The sequence below is a fragment of the Miscanthus floridulus genome, chromosome 2, assembly GCF_019320115.1.
Source record: "Miscanthus floridulus cultivar M001 chromosome 2, ASM1932011v1, whole genome shotgun sequence".
Taxonomy (NCBI): domain Eukaryota; kingdom Viridiplantae; phylum Streptophyta; class Magnoliopsida; order Poales; family Poaceae; genus Miscanthus; species Miscanthus floridulus.
This window is the reverse complement of record NC_089581.1, coordinates 68676039-68693302: the sequence shown is the minus strand read 5'-3', so window position 1 is coordinate 68693302 and position 17264 is coordinate 68676039. Positions and strand designations below refer to the sequence as shown.

At 50.0% G+C, this 17264-nt stretch overlaps 3 protein-coding genes across 3 annotated transcripts; all 3 read left to right on the top strand.

Annotated features, from left to right (window-relative positions):
- The first annotated feature begins 1175 nt into the window (after positions 1 to 1175).
- LOC136539062 (protein trichome birefringence-like 19) lies at positions 1176 to 2634 on the top strand. The gene has a single exon (XM_066530991.1). The coding sequence runs from the start codon at positions 1176 to 1178 to the stop codon at positions 2451 to 2453; it is 1278 nt and encodes a 425-aa protein (XP_066387088.1). The 3' UTR covers positions 2454 to 2634.
- Positions 2635 to 7685: 5051 nt separating this feature from the next.
- On the top strand, positions 7686 to 8540 carry LOC136536675 (uncharacterized). The gene is made up of 2 exons (XM_066528887.1): positions 7686 to 7823; positions 8220 to 8540. The coding sequence occupies exons 1-2, from the start codon at positions 7686 to 7688 to the stop codon at positions 8538 to 8540; spliced, it is 459 nt and encodes a 152-aa protein (XP_066384984.1).
- Positions 8541 to 11044: 2504 nt separating this feature from the next.
- LOC136536674 (uncharacterized) lies at positions 11045 to 11506 on the top strand. Its single transcript, XM_066528886.1, has one exon. The coding sequence runs from the start codon at positions 11045 to 11047 to the stop codon at positions 11504 to 11506; it is 462 nt and encodes a 153-aa protein (XP_066384983.1).
- Positions 11507 to 17264: the final 5758 nt, after the last annotated feature.

Sequence of the window (17264 nt, the reverse complement as noted above, 5' to 3'; positions counted from 1 at the left end):
TATCAACTGTGTATACCATCTACAGGTGGTAGAGGCGGGAACCTTGTTTCCTTATTAAAGAATAAACACACATTGTATACTTCTACAATCGTTCTCCCTTCTCACGAATGCCCAATTAAACTAGAAAGTAACATGGCCAAATTGTACTGCTACAATTAGCTAGCGTGCTTAGTGTGCAGCCCACTTCTGCGCTGCACATACGTACAAATAAACTTTATATATAACATAGTTAATTAACATTTTTAACGAGCCAATGCAATCATCCTCAATCATATATAGATGGTTGAGGATTTGTTGTAACCTACCGAACACAGCTGACGAGATGATCGACTCATGCAGTGATAGCATACATCACAAGAGCACCGGTGCGGTGTTTGGCCCAGTCGGCTGTTCTCCCTTGTCATACATGCCTGCCCAATTAAACTAGCTAGGAGCGTAGGAACGTGGCCAAAATGCGTTGCGGGGGAATGTCTTGTGTGCTATTAAAAATGATTGTAATGTTTTGTGTATCTTAAAAAAGTTCAGTGGTCTTCAGCGTCACTGCTCCAACTTTTTTGTGTCATCTATGTCACTGCCGTCAGTTTGGGCTCTAACGCCGTCAACTGTAGGTGTGAAAAGTCAAAAATACCCTTAAGTTTAAATATGTCATTAAATTTTTTAAGAATCTTAATGACTTCAAATGAAAAAACTCAAAACTAGAAAGTTGTAGATCTCGTCGAGATCTATAATTTTCATATAAAAATTATCTTCATTTAATTCCGCAAAAAATATGATTTGATATGATTAATATATCTTAGAAAAATCATATTTTTTTGCGAAATTAAATAAAAATAATTTTTATATGAAAATTATAGATCTCGATGAGATCTACAACTTTCTAGTTTTGAGTTTTTTTCATTTGAAGTCGTTAAATTCTTAAAAAAATTAATGACGTATTTACACTTAAGGGTATTTTCGACTTTTTACACCTACAGTTTGACGGTGTTAGAACCCAAACTAACGGCAGTGGTACGGAAGGCATAAAAAAGTTAGAGCAGTGGCGCTGAAGATCTCTGAACTTTTTCAGAGGCACACAGAACATTACGATCTTTTTTAATGGCATACAAAGAATTCGCCCAACATATAAACATGCGCACCCGGGGAGGAAGACTTAGCCAATTGTGTAGTGTGTAGCCATGAGGTCTCTTCTCCACACCACCGATGCCAATAATCCCCATCCCCCTGCTGCTGGCAGCAGGAAGCACTGCAGCAGCAGATGCTTCGTGGTGTCCCTTCTCCTGGTCCTGGCAGCTCTCGTAGCTTCGGACGTGTATCTCAGCTTCCCAAACCGACGGAACCTTCTTCGGTTATTCCCCCAGCCGCTGCTGTCTCGCCGACCCAGCAAACAGCGAGGAGTTGGCGGTGAGGGCGGCGGCTGTGACATTTTCAGGGGCGAGTGGGTGCCGGACCCGGACGCGCCCTACTACACCAACGACACCTGCAAGGTGATCCACGAGCACTACGACTGCATGAGGTACGGCAAGCCGGACCTGGGCTTCGTCAACTGGCGGTGGCGCCCTGACGGCTGCGACCTGCCCCGCTTCAATCCATGGCGCTTCCTCCACATGATGAGGGGCAAGTCCCTTGCCTTCGTGGGCGACTCCCTCGGCAGGAACCAAAAGGACTCGCTCATCTGCCTCTTGACCAGGGTCGCGGAGCCTACGACAACGACCTGGCTAAGCAGCAAGCACACCGTGTACTACTACGGCGACTACAACTTCACCGTGTCCCACTTCTGGGCGCCGTACCTCGTCCGGCACGAGCAGATCGACGAGGATGGGCCAGCGCACACGGGCGTCTGGAACCTCTACCTCGACGAGCCGGACGACGTGTGGGCGGCGCACGTCGCGGAGTTCGACTACGTCGTCGTGTCGGCGTCTAGCTGGTTCTACCGCCCGTCCATGCTGTACGAGGCCGGGCGGCTCGTCGGCTGCCACTACTGCAAGCTGCCCAACGTGACCGACCTCACGCTGCGCTACGCACTGCGCATGGCCACGCGGGCCGCGCTGCGGGCGCTGTCTGGCGCCGGCGATGGCCGCGGCACGGCGCTGCTGCGCACCGTGGACCCGTCGCAGTACGAGGGCGGGGAGTGGAACGGGGACGGCAACTGCGTCCGGACGGCGCCGTACCGGCGTGGCCAGAAGAGGGTCGAGGGCTTCGAAAGTGATTTCCGCGCGCTGCAGGCGGAGGAGTTGGCGTCGGCGGCGAAGGCGGCGACGGACAGTGGCAGCAAGGTGAGGATGCTGCTGATGGACACAACGGAAGCCATGATCCTGCGTGCGGACGCGCACCCGAGCAAGTACCGGGGATGGACGCCGGAGAAGCACTTCACCCTGCACAACGATTGCGTGCACTGGTGCCTGCCCGGGGCCATTGATACTTGGAACGACATGCTGCTCCATATGTTGAAATGATCAGCAATCAATAATTTGAAGAGTCAATAAAGTCAACCCAGTGTGGCTGCAGTGTAAAGTGTACTATATGGTATAAGTACGTACAATCGATCCCATGCAGGGTGCAAAATGTACGGTCGGATAAATATATGGAATTATCGATACATACATATATAAACACACTAGCTGGGCCGAACCGAGTGTTTTCTTGTGGGTGTGCAAGCCTTAAGGCTTTGGTTTGTATCTGGATTATCAACTGTGTGTACCATCTACGGGTGGCCGGTAGAAGCTGGAACATTGTTTCCTTATTAAAGAATAAACACACATTGTATACTTCTACATTACCCCTCAATCATAACTTACACAAGTTGAGATTGTTTCTAAATTCATGCAGCTTGTTAACTGATTGAGCTTCGGTAAGCCCATTGGCCACTTGATCTGTTGATCATCGCGCTAGATATGATTCTGATATTTTGCAGCTTCTGAGAAACATGTTCTCTTACAAACTGATAGTCTATTTCAATATTCTTGGTCCTAGCACGGAACACAGCATTAGGTGATAAATATATTGCACCAATAGTATCACACCAGATAAGAATGGCTGCCTTCGGATATTGTGGCACGCCCAGTTCATTAGGTAATCTGTGCACCCAAATTACTTCTGTTGTTGCATTAGAAGGAGCCTTATATATACCCTGCTTCAGTGCTGGACCTAGAAAGAGTTGCTTGTTTTCAAGCACTCGAAGATATAAGTTTTGATCCCAAATAAACAGCAAATCCCCCTGTAGACCTTCTATCATCGGATCATCCAACCCAATTAGCATGAGAAAACGCACTAACCATAGTCAAGTTTGATAGAACATTTTTTAAACCAAAATCAATAGTGGCACTTACATAACACAGAACTCGCTTAACGGCGGTATAATGATTATGTAGGACAATGAAGATACTGACATACTTTATTGACTGCAAAAGCAATGTCCAGACGAGTGAAGAGAGTTAAATATTTCAACCTACCAACAGTACTTTGATATCTTAGAGCAGTGTTTGTGTCCAAAGGATCTCCCACATTAGCGAGAAGCTTTTCTAAAAGGGACATGGGAGTATCGACTGCCTTAAAATCTTTCAAGCTAGCTCGATACAACAATATTCCCGTGCATATTTGGACTACGTAAGCAATAGCTCACCAGAAGCGGCTGATACTTCAATTCCAAGAAAATAATGTAGGGCACCAAGATCCTTAAGTACAAACTCATCACAGAGCTTGCCCAATAATATTGCAATTGTCCTATTGCTAGAACTGACTACAATAATATTATCAACATATACTAAAAAAATAGATAACAATATCACCTTTTGGTTGAAGAAGAAAAGAGAAGTATCGGCCTTTGAAGCATGAAAACCATGCTGCTGAAGTTTGTGGCTCAATTGAGAATACTAGGTTCGAGCGGCATGTTTCTAACCTATAGAGTGACTTATCGAGCTTACACACACAATGTGGTAAGATTTTATCTTTGTACCTAGGCGGTTATCTCATGTAAACATCCTCCTCTAGAACACCATCCAAAAACGCGTTCTAAACATCTAGCTGGTGAATACTACAGGTAGTGATAGTGACAGCACAAGCCTAATAATAGCAGCTTTCACAACAAGGCTAAAAGTGTCGTCATAATCCAAACCATACCTCTGCTTAAACCCTTCAGCTACAAGTCTGGCTTTGTAGCAATCGATAGTACCATCTGCCTTGTTTGTTTCCAATTTGCAATCTATAATATTTTGTCCAGACTGAGCTCAAACAAGATGCCAAGTATTATTCCTTTTGAGTGCATCAAACTCTGTATGCAGTGCACGCCGCCAATAATCAGGCTGAAGAGCTTCACATAATGAACATGGCTCCTTTACTTCACTGCTCAAACCATATACCATACGGTCCCATCAATATAAGTTTTTGGTTTGCGTATATCATCAGTATAAGTGTAGCATCCGGTTTTAAGAATAAAACTAGATACACACCATATATGAGCCTATGAAGTCAAATCTCACATATATCTACAAATAAGGGTAATATCAATAGACAATGCTCAATATATAACGTAGTTAGTATAAAGAATATAACCATAGATAGCAAACAGCGGAAAGACAACTCTGATCTTCGGGTGAAGACTCCAATTCCACATGGACAACTGACTGGTTGATCACAAGCCTATTTCGTCCAAACTCTAACAATTTGGTACCCATCCGGGATTTTTCCAAAGTATTGAAAAAGAAAGCAAGCGTAAGTACATGTCATACTCAACAAATATAACATAGGGTTCATGAGGCTCAAAAAGTTGACACTAATTTAACTGCGATTAGCTTTTAATGAATCATCTTTTAGCAATTGGGTGGCAACAAGTTTATTCACAAGCCCACATAAACACATGATCAGGTAAACATGAATAATGAATAGCATAAATAATTAACCATTAGTGAGCATCTTTATCATCCGTATTATCAGTGTTCATCATCTATTCCATAAGGGTCCAAGGCCCCTTGTGACCGTGAGCACGGATGATATACCAGTTTTACACTCTGCAGAGGTTGTACATAGTCACTATGAGTCGTGATTTACCCTTTTGCCTGAGGTGATCAGCCTCTTGACTCACTACCAAGGAAGATCGACAGGGTTCACTATGAAGCCTTTCAAAGGTTCGTCTAACAAGTTAGGGCTATTAGATTCACTTGGCAAACAGATGTACTGCCCCCCTTCCTGATGGCATAATGACGCGCCGCCTATACACAAGGGGACAGAGGCCGCACTATACCCAATTCGGTAAGCCATTTTTATACCAATAAAGGTAACCTCTAACAAGCTAGAAAAGATCCTCATACTGAGCTAAAGCCAGAGCCATGTAGCCCTCACAGCTGTACTGTAAGTCCCGGATGTTCGCTTACAATAAGTCAATAGGAAGAGGAATCTAGAGCACCATAAAAATAGTCCAATGCTCCAGCCCCCTTTTTTCATGTTGCTAAAAAGCATCTTTAAGTGTTTATTCATGGTTTCAGTTGAGCACTAGCATCATACTACCCAATGAAATAACCCAACGATGTCAAGGAATCCAGGATATCAAATAGCTAGAAAAATTACTATGGTTGCCAAGGTAGACACATGCATATGATTAGATTATTAAAGTGAATAAAACAACAAGGATGATCCTATGCTATACTTGTCTTAAACTCTGATCCTTCTTCTAGTCCAAAGCTTCAAAGAATTGCTTCTGGATTCACCACGTATAGCTCACCGACTAGACATAATCATAAAGCACCACACAAGCATCCATGCAATCATACATGAAGCAAATAATAGAACTAAATTAGAATAGTACATGAAACACCATAAACAATAAATAAAAAGGTTTTAAAAGACGTTCTATACGTTGCCACGAATACACAGACACGAAAAGCACGTTAATCAGAGCTATAACGAACAAGTTATGAATTAAACAAGATTTCCTTTAATAAAATAATAGATTAAATCTAATCTCGATTTTTAAAAGTTGAAAATATATTTAATAGTAGAATGAACATGTAAATTACACAATTACGAATCTAACGCAACTTGAATGTATCAAATCGGAGTTAAAACGTAGAAGATATGACCTAAACAAGGTAGTGGCAAAACTATAAATAAGTGGATCTTCTATTTCAAATTAAAATAAATAAAAATTGGAATTTTGAATCTAGAGTGGACTGCGGGTACAAATAAGAAGAGAGACAGGGGCTCTTTAGCAAAAGTGTAGGGATGGCGGGTTGATTTGCGGAAAACAGAGGGTCTCATTTGTAAGATTACCGGTCGAACCGGTATGGGTGAATCTGGGCTGTCGGATCGAGAGTGGACGGCTGAGATTAGAAAGGAGGAGGGAGAGAGAGAGACCACAGTCAGCGCTAGAACACGGAGAGGAGGCGGTGGTGCCATGGCCGGCGTTGAGAAGCTCGTCGGCGTTTTTGAAGAAGAGCTTACGTCCACGATAGCACGAAGCATGGGCACTGAAATGTAGAGAAGATCACTGCGAACTTACCTAGGCACTTTTTGCGGTCAAAGATAAGGCGAAGACGGCGTGCGGCTCGATGCTTGGCAACGGCAGCAATGGTGGGGCGGCGGCTAGGGCTTGCTGTGAAGTGGCGTCTCAGCGAGGCTCGGGATAGGAGGCGGCGTGGGCTTCGGTATTTATGGCCGAAAGTGACTTGGGACGCAAGGCAATGGGAGGAGGCGTAAGCGGCGTGGTCTCTGACTCGGCGGTGGCAGAGACGAAAGAGCAGTTGGGCCGCTAGGCCAGATAGAGAGAAGTGAGGAGAGATTGTTTTTTTTCAATGCTACTTGAAAACCTTTTTTTAAAAACAATTTAAATTATTTTGAATTTTACACAAAGTGTCATGTGGGGCCACGCCTATACAAGGAAACGGCGCGCCTGGGATGGTCGCAGAGCCACTGAGGATCTAGGCACGGTCGCCATGCAGGCAGGCACGCCAACTGAAGATATGGGCGTGATCTCCAGGCATGCAGATCAGGAAGAAATTGCAAGTGGCTAGATGGAAATAATAGCCGATCAAGACCTTAGATTTAGGAGCACTTAGCTCCAATTTTTAGTGCCGAATGGCCTATATATGAGAATAATCAGGATGAATAATAATCAAGAAAGAATCATTACCTAATCTCTCTTCTTCCTCCTCTAAACCGACTAGAGCTGAGGGGCAAAACCTCGCCCAGCTACCACGGGTCGCGGCTACGAACTCCACAGCGGGGGTCCTGCTAGTCTTGGACCTAACGTCCTTGACAACCTGGTATCACGATCCAGGCCTTCCTCACCTCGCCGATCATCCTCGCCTCCGCCACCGCTCCGAGCTACGTCTGCCCCACCCACCCCTCACCAAATTGATGTCATGGGAGACCGGGAGGCCGCTCTATAGGCTAGTCTGGATGCCCTGGCCGCCACCCTCAAGTCTCTGCAGGCATCAGTTGATGCCAACTCTCAGGTGATCCAATGCCTGAACGCTGCCCAACCGACGTCGTCTTCCTCCGGCAACAAGTCCGCCACAGGGGAGCACCACCAGGACAGGCCGCCACGGTTTCAAAAATTGGATTTTTCGCGATATGACGGCAAATCCGATCCGCTCATCTTCATTAACCGCTACAAATCCTACTTCCACCAGCAGCGCATCATGGAGGAGGAGAAGGTTTAGATGGCCTCCTACAATTTGGACGAAGGTGCCTAGATGTGGTACATCCAGATACAGCAGGACGAGGGAATTCTGTCGTGGTGCCGTTTCAAGGACATGCTGCACCTACGCTTCGGACCTCCTCTGCGCTCAAACCCGCTCAACAAATTGGTGGCGTGCAAGCGTACGGGCACTGTCATGGAGTACTAGGATCGCTTCCAGGCGCTCCTCCCTCATGTGGGCCGCCTAGATGAGGAACAATGGGTCCAGCTCTTCACCGCAGGCCTCCAACCGCCGCTCAGCTTCGATGTCGAGGTGCATAATCCATAGTCCCTCACCGGAGCTATGAGCTTGGTGCGCAAGCGCGAACTATGGGAGCAGTACGCAGCACCTCCACCTCACGCGGTGCCCCGAAGCCTCTTATGAGCGCCCGCATTGCGTCTTGCTCTACCGGCATCGCCCGTGACCAACTCGACCGCCCTGGCCACAGTCACCGTGGAGGGCCGGCCAGTCAAGCGCCTCACCCAGGCTGAGCAGAAGGAACGCCGTCGCTTGGGCCTCTGCTACAATTGCGATGAGAGGTTCGGCTAGGGCCACAACCGGGTCTGCAAGCGCCTTTTCTTGCTGGAGGGCGTTGTGGAGGACGACGAGGACGTTGAAGAAGGCAACACCAAGACGAGTCCCCACTTGTCGCTCCACGCCATCACCGGCGTCCACTTCAGTGACATGATGCAAATCCAGGTCGCGCTGGGCGACACGTCCCTCATCGCGCTCCTCGACTCCGGATCGACCCACAATTTCATCTCTGAGGCAGCTGCACAGCGCACAGGACTTCCTCTACAGCACCATCCTCACCTGATGGCCACGGTGGCCAACGGTGAGCGCGTCTCCTGCCTGGGCATCATCCGCTAGGACGCGTTCACCATCAGTGGTGACACCTTCACCGTAGACCTGTTCATCATGCCTCTCGCCGGCTACGACGTGGTCCTCGGCACGCAATGGCTCGCGTCGCTGGGGCTGATCCTCTGGGATTTCCATGCCCGGATGATGACATTCAAGCGGAACGTGCGTGACGTCTACTGGCATGGGATGGCAGGCCCTGCCACACCTGGCCTCTATGCAACTACTGCCAGTGCCACCATGCTGGACGAGCTCCTCGACTCCTTCTCCGATGTCTTTGCCGAGCCCCACGGGCTGCCTCCTCCTCATAGCCGAGACCACGGCATCATCCTCCTGCCAGGATCGTAGCCCATGGCCATCCGCCCCTACTAGTACCCAGCGACGCACAAGGACGAGCTAGAGCTGCAATGCACCACCATGCTGTACAAGGGGCTCATACGCCGGAGCTCTTCGGCCTTCTCTTCCCTAGTCCTCCTCGTCAAGAAGGCCGACGGATCATGGTGTTTCTGCGTCAATTACCACGCATTGAACGTGATCACCATCAAGGATGCTTTTCCCATCCCGGTGGTTGATGAGTTGCTGGATGAACTCCATGGTGCCAAGTTCTTCACCAAGCTAGACCTTCGCTCAGGCTACCACTAGGTCCGCATGTGCCCCGCCGACATCGCCAAGATGGTGTTCCACACACACGATGGGTTGTACGAGTTTCTGGTGATGTCGTTCGGGCTGTGCAACGCTCCGGCCATGTTCCAAGCGCTGATGAACGACGTCCTACACCCTTTCCTTTGCCGGTTTGTGCTCGTGTTTTTGATGACATCCTCATCTACAGCTCATCTTGGGCGGATCATCTCTGGCACCTCCGTGCCATCCTCACCGTGCTGTAGTAGCACCGGCTCTTCGTCAAGCGTTCTAAGTGCGCTTTTGGGGTCGCCTCCATCTCCTACCTGGGGCACATCATCACCGAGGCTGATGTCGCCATGGATCCCGCCAAGGTGCAGGCAGTCCATGACTGGCCCTAGCCTCGCTCGGTGCGTGTAGTATGGGGCTTCCTTGGCTTGGCGGGGTACTACCGCAAGTTCGTCCATGACTACGGCACCATTGCGGCTCCCCTCACGACGTTGTTAAAGAAGGAAGGGTTCCATTGGACCCCCGATGTCACCGCGGCATTCTAGGCCCTCAAAGTCGCGGTCACCTCGGCTCTGGTTCTATCCTTGCCGGACTTCGAAAAGTCGTTCATCGTCGAGTGCGATGCGTCGACCCATGGGTTCGGGGCAGTGCTCATCTAGGAGAAACACCCGATCGCCTACTTCAGCCGGCCCATCGCACCATGACACCATTCCCTCACCGCCTACGAACGGGAACTGATCGGCCTCATCCACGCCATCCATCATTGGCGTCCGTATCTCTAGGGACGCTGCTTCCTAGTGCGCACGGACCACTATAGCCTCAAATTTCTCCTCGACCAGCGCCTCACGATGATCCCACAGCATCATTGGGTCGGCAAGCTCCTCGGGTTTGACTTCACCGTTGAGTACAAGCCCGGCGCTACGAACATGGTGGCCGACGCCCTCTCGTGCCGCAACGCTGAAGAGGGTGCTGTCCTCGCCATCTCTGCGCCTCGGTTCGACTACATCGAGTGCCTCCGCCAGGCTCAGGACACCGATCCAGCCCTCGTCGCCATCAGGGACGAGATCACTACAGGCACCCAGGCGGCGCCGTGGTCCCTCATCGATGGCATGGTGGCCTATGATTCTCGCCTCTATGTTCCGTTGGAGTCACCTCTACTGCCAGAAATCATGACCACCGTGCACAAGGACGGCCACGAGGGTGTGCAGCGCACCGTGCACTGCCTCCGCCGTGACTTCCACTTCCCCAACATGCGCCGCTTGGTCCAGGACTACGTCCGAGCTTGCTCCACCTGCCAGCGATACAAATTGAAACATCTTCATTCAACTGGCCTACTCATGCCGCTGCCGGTCCCACAGGTGGTCTGGACCGACATCGGTCTGGACTTCATGGATGCGCTGTCGCATGTCAGGGGAAAATCTGTCATACTGACAGTGGTAGATCGTTTCAGCAAGTATTGCCATTTCATTCCCCTGGCTCATCCATATTCTACAGAGTCCGTGGCCTAGGATTTCTTCACCAACATTGTTCGACTCCACGGCATGCCTCAGTCGATGGTGTCCGATCACGATCCGGTGTTCACTTCCAAGTTCTGGAGGGAGCTGATGCGTCTCATTGGCGCCAAGCTACACATGACAACGGCTTTTCATCCACAATCGGATGGCCAGACGGAGGCAGCCAACCGCGTTATTGTCATGTACCTATGCAGCTTCACCGGCGACCGGCCCCGTTAGTGGCTTCGTTGGCTACAATGGGCGGAATACATCTACAACACGGCCTATCAAACTTCACTCCACGACACGTCGTTCCGGGTGGTCTACGACCGGGACCCGCCTACCATTCGGTCCTATGAGCCGAGCGAGACTCGTGTCGCTGCCGTCGCCAAGAGCATGGCAGATCGCGATGAGTTTCTGGAGGACGTCCACTACCGGCTTGAACAAGCCCAGGCGGTCCAGAAGCTGCACTACGACAAGCTGCACCGGCAAGTCTCCTACGCGGTGGGCGACTGGGTTCTACTCCGTCTATGCCATCACCCGACCGCCTCACTGCCCCAGGTGACCACAGGAAAGTTGAAGCCTTGCTTCTTCGGGCCGTACCACGTCACCGAGCTCATCAATGAGGTTGTCGTGCGCCTCGCCTTGCCTCCGCACACTAGGCTGCATGACGTCTTCCATATCAGCCTCCTCAAGAAGTTCATCGGTGATCTGCCGGCTACACCGCCACCTCTCCCGGTCATCCACAACGGCGTCGTTGTTCCGGAGCCCGAACGGGCAGTGCGCATCCGCCTGGCTCACGGTGTTCGACAGGTGCTCATCCAATGGAAGGGAGAAACCGCGGCCTCTGCAACCTAGGAAGATGTGGACTCCTTCCTCCACAAGTACACTGCGTTCCAGCTCGAGGACGAGCTGCTAGTCGAGGGGGGAGAGATGTCATGTGGGGGCCACGCCTATACAAGGAAACGGCGCGCCCGGGATGGTCGCAGAGCCACTGAGGATCTGGGCGCGGTCGCCATGCAGGCAGGCACGCCAGCTGAAGATATGGGCGTGATCTCCAGGCATGTAGATCAGGAAGAAATGGCAAGTGGCTAGATGGAAATAATAGCCGATCAAGACCTTAGATTTTGGAGCAATTAACTCCAATTTGTAGTGCTGAATGACCTATATGTGAGAATAATCAGGATGACTAATAATCAAGAAGGAATCATTACCTAATCTCTCTTCTTCCTCCTCTAAACCGACTGGAGCTAGGGGGCAAAACTACCACGAGTCGCGGCTACGAACTCCGTAGCCGGGTCCTGCTAGTCTCGGACCTGACGTCCTTGACACAAAGCCACACATTCCAACAAATCATATGTACCAGCATGTATGCACAACCATGTTTCTAAACCTTATAATAAATTTTAATTTCTTGAAATTTTTTATTTCCTATGTTTTTATGAACATAAAAATTCAAAATTAAATCTTTTTAACCCTATTTCAAAAAGAACAATTTTTAGGGTGTTACAATAAGTCTTTGGTTTTCTTATTTATCCTATTTTAGCATATTAAGATTAAATAAATATATATTTCGACTATTACCTCTAATTAGTAATAGATGATCATAGCCATCTGATCCCATTAAATGAACGACTCGTAGATAGTTGAGTAATACCAAGCAAAGTCCAACACAGTGAAATAAAACCTGAATGGCAGTGTCTCACTCTCAGAACCGTTCCTGTCATCGTCTGCAGTATTACTTGCTTGTGGTAGCAGGTGCACCTGTCCTCAGATATCGTCGATACATCTGGAAACTTTGGAAGCACATGCGCAATGACGCTGTAAACATGCGCAATGCGCAAGTGCAGCAGGTTCGAAGCAAGCAGTACGTCACGCGATATGCATGTACTCTGCGCATCTCTTAATTAAGATCCATATCAGGTAGAGTGTGCTAATAGTACCAGCTTCATAAGAACAGATTATTCTCATGATGAAATGAGAAATATATTTGGTAAAGAGGAACTCAGTACAAATGACAACATGGATTCCATAGAGAGACATGAATTAGCTGGCAGGCCAGATCGCTTTATATTGCCTATTACGTATATGAAGCGCACCTAGGTAGACGACAGTAACTTGCGTTGAACAGCTACTGAGCCCTGATGCAGGAAATCTAGCTAGTACAATAAGAAGATGGTAGTAACATTTGAGTCAAGCAAGTGAGTGAGAACGAAGGAACAGCGAAATAGAACGAAGTGCATAATCTGGTGAAACTGGCTACGACGGTAAGTCCCGGCCGGCTGTTGTGTATGGTTTAGCAATCCCCTTATATCTTTGTTCGTTGTATGGTTTAGTAATCCTCTGATCTCTGTGTCACCACGCGAGCTTTTGAAGTATACGTGAATTATCCACCTTTCTTTATCTATTTAAGGTTTGGTTTGAATTGATAGGTACGTACAATTCAATATGGTATCAGGACTCGATGTCTCAAGAATTCAAATCTCAGATGCACAATCAATAGCAATAATTGCAGTTAATTGATTTATATTTCTAGGGATTCTACAAACGAGGGAGAGTGTTGTTACGAGTGTTGGCCCGATTAGATCTCAGATTCAGATCTCGAACTAGCAGAGGGCAGTTTGGCCCTTGGCCGCTTGGATTGAATGAAAAATGCAATGGTTTGTTTTTACAATGACACTCCCTTACCCTTTATAGACAAAGGGGACTCCCACTTGCTACAGCATATTCTAACCACTAAAGTGGATGCTGAGCATATTCGTAACACTAGGCTTGAAAGCCAAGGGAAGTAAAGTGCAGGAAAAGTAAGATACAAGTGCTTTAGCACTAGGCTTATCTATCAATCTCCCCCTAAACCTTGTGCCGAGCACCGGAGGTGATCTGTTGTAGCCCAATCCTCTCCCTCATCTCCTGGAACTTGGACTTCCCCAGCGACTTGATGAGAATGTCAGCTAGCTGATTAGTAGTGGCAATGTGACTGCCCTTGATGCTCCTGTCCTCCAAGCAATCTCTAATGAAGTGGTATTTGATGTGGATGTGCTTGCTTCTATTCATGGAAGACAGGGTTCTTGGCCAGAGCTAGAGCGGACTTGCTATCCACCTTTAGCTCAACTACATCCACCTTCCTGCTAAGGAGCTCTGCCAGCATCCTTGACAGCTACAACGTCTAGTGTTGCGGCAGTGGTGGTGGCGATGTACTCCACTTCACAACTTGAAAGGGCCACCACCTTCTGCTTGAGGGGACTGCTAGCTGACCAAGCAATCACCGAGGAAGAACATCATCCCGGTTGTGCTCTTGCTGGTATCCACATCGCCGGCGAGGTCACTGTCGCAGTAGCCGACGAACCGCGTCGTGTCAGGGGCCCTTCCATAGTGAAGACTGTAGTCGAGGGTGCCCGCTGTCTGGTATCAGTATTAGGGATACCTAGAAAAAGGAAGCTGATGGCCACGAACGCTAACTCGCCCGGATGGTCAAGAGCGTATTTTGGTCTTGTCCGACCCTGAAGGTACGGGCTCCATGTCGCCCTACCCTGAGGGCGCGGGCTCCGTCATGCTTGACCCTGAGGGTGCGGGCTCCGTCACGTCTAACCCTGAGGGCGCGGGCTCCATCTTGTTCGACCCCTCGGGCACAAACTTTGCCTCACTAGACCCCTCGAAGGGGGATTTCGCCTTGCCCGACGGGGGTCCATACCGCCTTCAACCACTACGGGTCTAAGAGTACGAACCCATGGTCAAACTTCTGACACCAGAAAGAGAGTAGGCGCGTCTTGATGTGACCCGCGACCATGATGGGGCCATACCTGAGGACTCACGTCGCCAACAGTATCGGGCATGCCGGCGCTATGCTACCTAATCCCTGTATGACTTCCAATAGGGGTATCTGCTTACCATGCTGTCCACCGGCTGATGACGTCGACATATAGTGCCACGACCGGCTGACGATGCTGGCATATAGTGCCAGTGATGAATAGGGCCGTTCGACCCTTTCACCAGAGACTTGGGACCTGCTCCCTCTCTCGCCTGTTTGTAACCCCTAATACAAACTAGTGTCGGTAACACGAGCAGCAGCAGACTAGACGTAGGGACATTCTGCCCAAACTAGTATAAATTCTTATGTCTTCCGAGCACACCATCTGAGCCAGACGCGTAAATCACAAATTTACTAATCGGTGATTCGAAACACCGATAGTTGGCGTGCCAGGTTGGGGCCTTTTGCGTGTCTCGTCGTCCACAACAGGCCATGGATGCCTAGCCACAGCGTCAGCTAGGTCCTAGGTGCGCATGTGTGCTTTGGGACCCTGGATTTCTTCGTCACCGTGGGGGAGAGCTGGCGCAAGCTTCTACCCCTGTCCAACTTCTTTGCTCCACCGGCCTCGACGCACCGTCGAGGCCCTCAAAGAGCTGCATCTGCACACCATGGAGGCCCATACCCCGGGAGTGACCAGCTCCTCGGCTTTGATTATGGGAGGCTAGAGCGCCAGCTCGATGCCTTTCTAGGATTTTGACCGTCCCGGAAGGACCTGCACTACCTCACCTTCTTGTTCGCAAACATCATGACATAGCTTGCTGGAGGGGAACCACCCTCCCTGAAATACCTCACCCAGAGCGCCCCGACAGCATTCTCGATTGATCTGCGCAACGCCGCAAGGACCATTGGTCACCTCACGGCACAGCACATGCACCAATCTCCCACGGATGACGAATTCGTGGGTATGATGGACTATGTCATAGAATCCTTCCATGACCTTCTCGCGGGAGATTTAGAGACGATCTTTGACTTTGACTCCAGCAGAGGAAGCCATCACCCCTCGTGAGAGTGTTTCATGGCAGGCACCCCTAAGGGACATGTCAAAAACATCCACGAGGAATGGGCTACTCCTACGGTTGACCCCGACGACGAGGTCGAGGGAGATGCAGGGGCCTCGCCTCGCGTATGGGTGGTGCAGCTGAGGGAATGGCATAAGGAGGTCGAGGATGCTCGACTCCAGCTAGAGCATGAGCGTGTGGAGCTTGAGCATGAGATTGAACACCATGGAGACAGTGGGTGTGCACACACCATCGTCCGTGATGTAAACCAGAGGATCATCGAGGATGGCAGAGGCCTCCCTGCATTTCACCCAGGGCAAGCCTGAACATAGCTGCCATGGTGGCCTTGCTTTGAGGGCTCCTAGAGCCCATGACACCCGAAGACTATCGGGCCCATCGTGAGATCCGCACACTGCTCGAGCATGCAGCGGTGCAGTAGGCAGGAAAGCTCGTTGTCTCGACGATGCGAGCTCGATGCTAGTCAGCGCGTGTCTTTGGGATGACATGGCCAGGACATATCCGTCCACCAAGCATCGTGCGATGGCAGGAGGGCTGGCCATGGTCCCAGTGCATGAGCATCTCTGCCCGAACAGTGATGCACAGTAACACCTTGGATGCCTATAGGCATGGATGGGTGGCAAGAGAGTGGAGGCCGGCCATGGCTACCACCCTCAGTTGCAGCGAACGCTACGACAGCGGCGAATGCCAGAGCCCGATCCTCGATCTGCTAGGGCCCTAGGCTTTTAGGCCGGCACATCCTCAATGTGGCTTTCCCACCGTGGTATCGACCATCGACCAACATCCCTGAAATACTCCGGGGAAATGAACCCCTGGCCTATGGCTCAAGGATTACCGGCTTGCTTGTCAAGCCGATGGTGCGAATAGTGATTACTTCATTATTCCGCAACCTCCCCTTGTTCCTGGCCGATTTGGCACGAATATGGCTGGAGACCTTCTGCCCAACTAGATTCAAAGCTAGGTGGGCCTAAATGAGATCTTTGTGGAAAATTTCTTGGGCAGCTACATGCGCCCTGAGAATCCCTAGGATCTGAAGAATTGCCAACAGAAGTCTGGGGAAACTCTCTGGGGGTACATTCGATGCTTTTCTAGGCAATGCAACGAGTTGCCCGACATCGCCAGATGCCGACGTCATCGAAGCCTTCCTATCTAGGATGACCTGTGAGTCCCTGGTCCACAAGCTAGGATGCAAGGGCCCTTGAACCACCAAGGAGCTCCTCGACATCGCGACCAGCCATGCCTCGGGCGAGGAGGCAGATCAGAGCGATTTTTTAACCGCCCCAAGGGCAAAGTGAAGCAGGGATGAGGACACTGGTGAGGGCACCTCCAACTATCTAAACAAGAAGAAGAACAAGTAGTGACATGGGGGCTCACCCATGGCCGCTACCGAGTGGAAAGGTGGCCGAGCGCCCGCCGAGGGTGCTCTCGACCACTTTGAGAAGCTACTCGAGGGGCCGTGCCCAAACCACGTCTTCCTCATCAAGAACCTATACAAGGACTGCGCCCTCATGAAGTGTTTCTTGTCTAGCGGCTCTAAAAAGGGGACCAGAGGAAGAAGCCTGAGCCAACGGTAGACGACGCCCAAGGGGAAGGATGGTGGCTTTCTGACGCTAGATGGTTGCCTCATGATCTTCGATGGGGCCAAGGGGAAGGATGGTGGCTTATGACTCCAGGCGCCTGTCAAAAGCTCGTGCATCGCAAGGTCTACATGGCTGATCCAGCCACGCCATCTTTCCTTGGGTGATCAGAGTCCTGCCATCACCTTTGACCGATCTAACCACCCAGAGAGCAT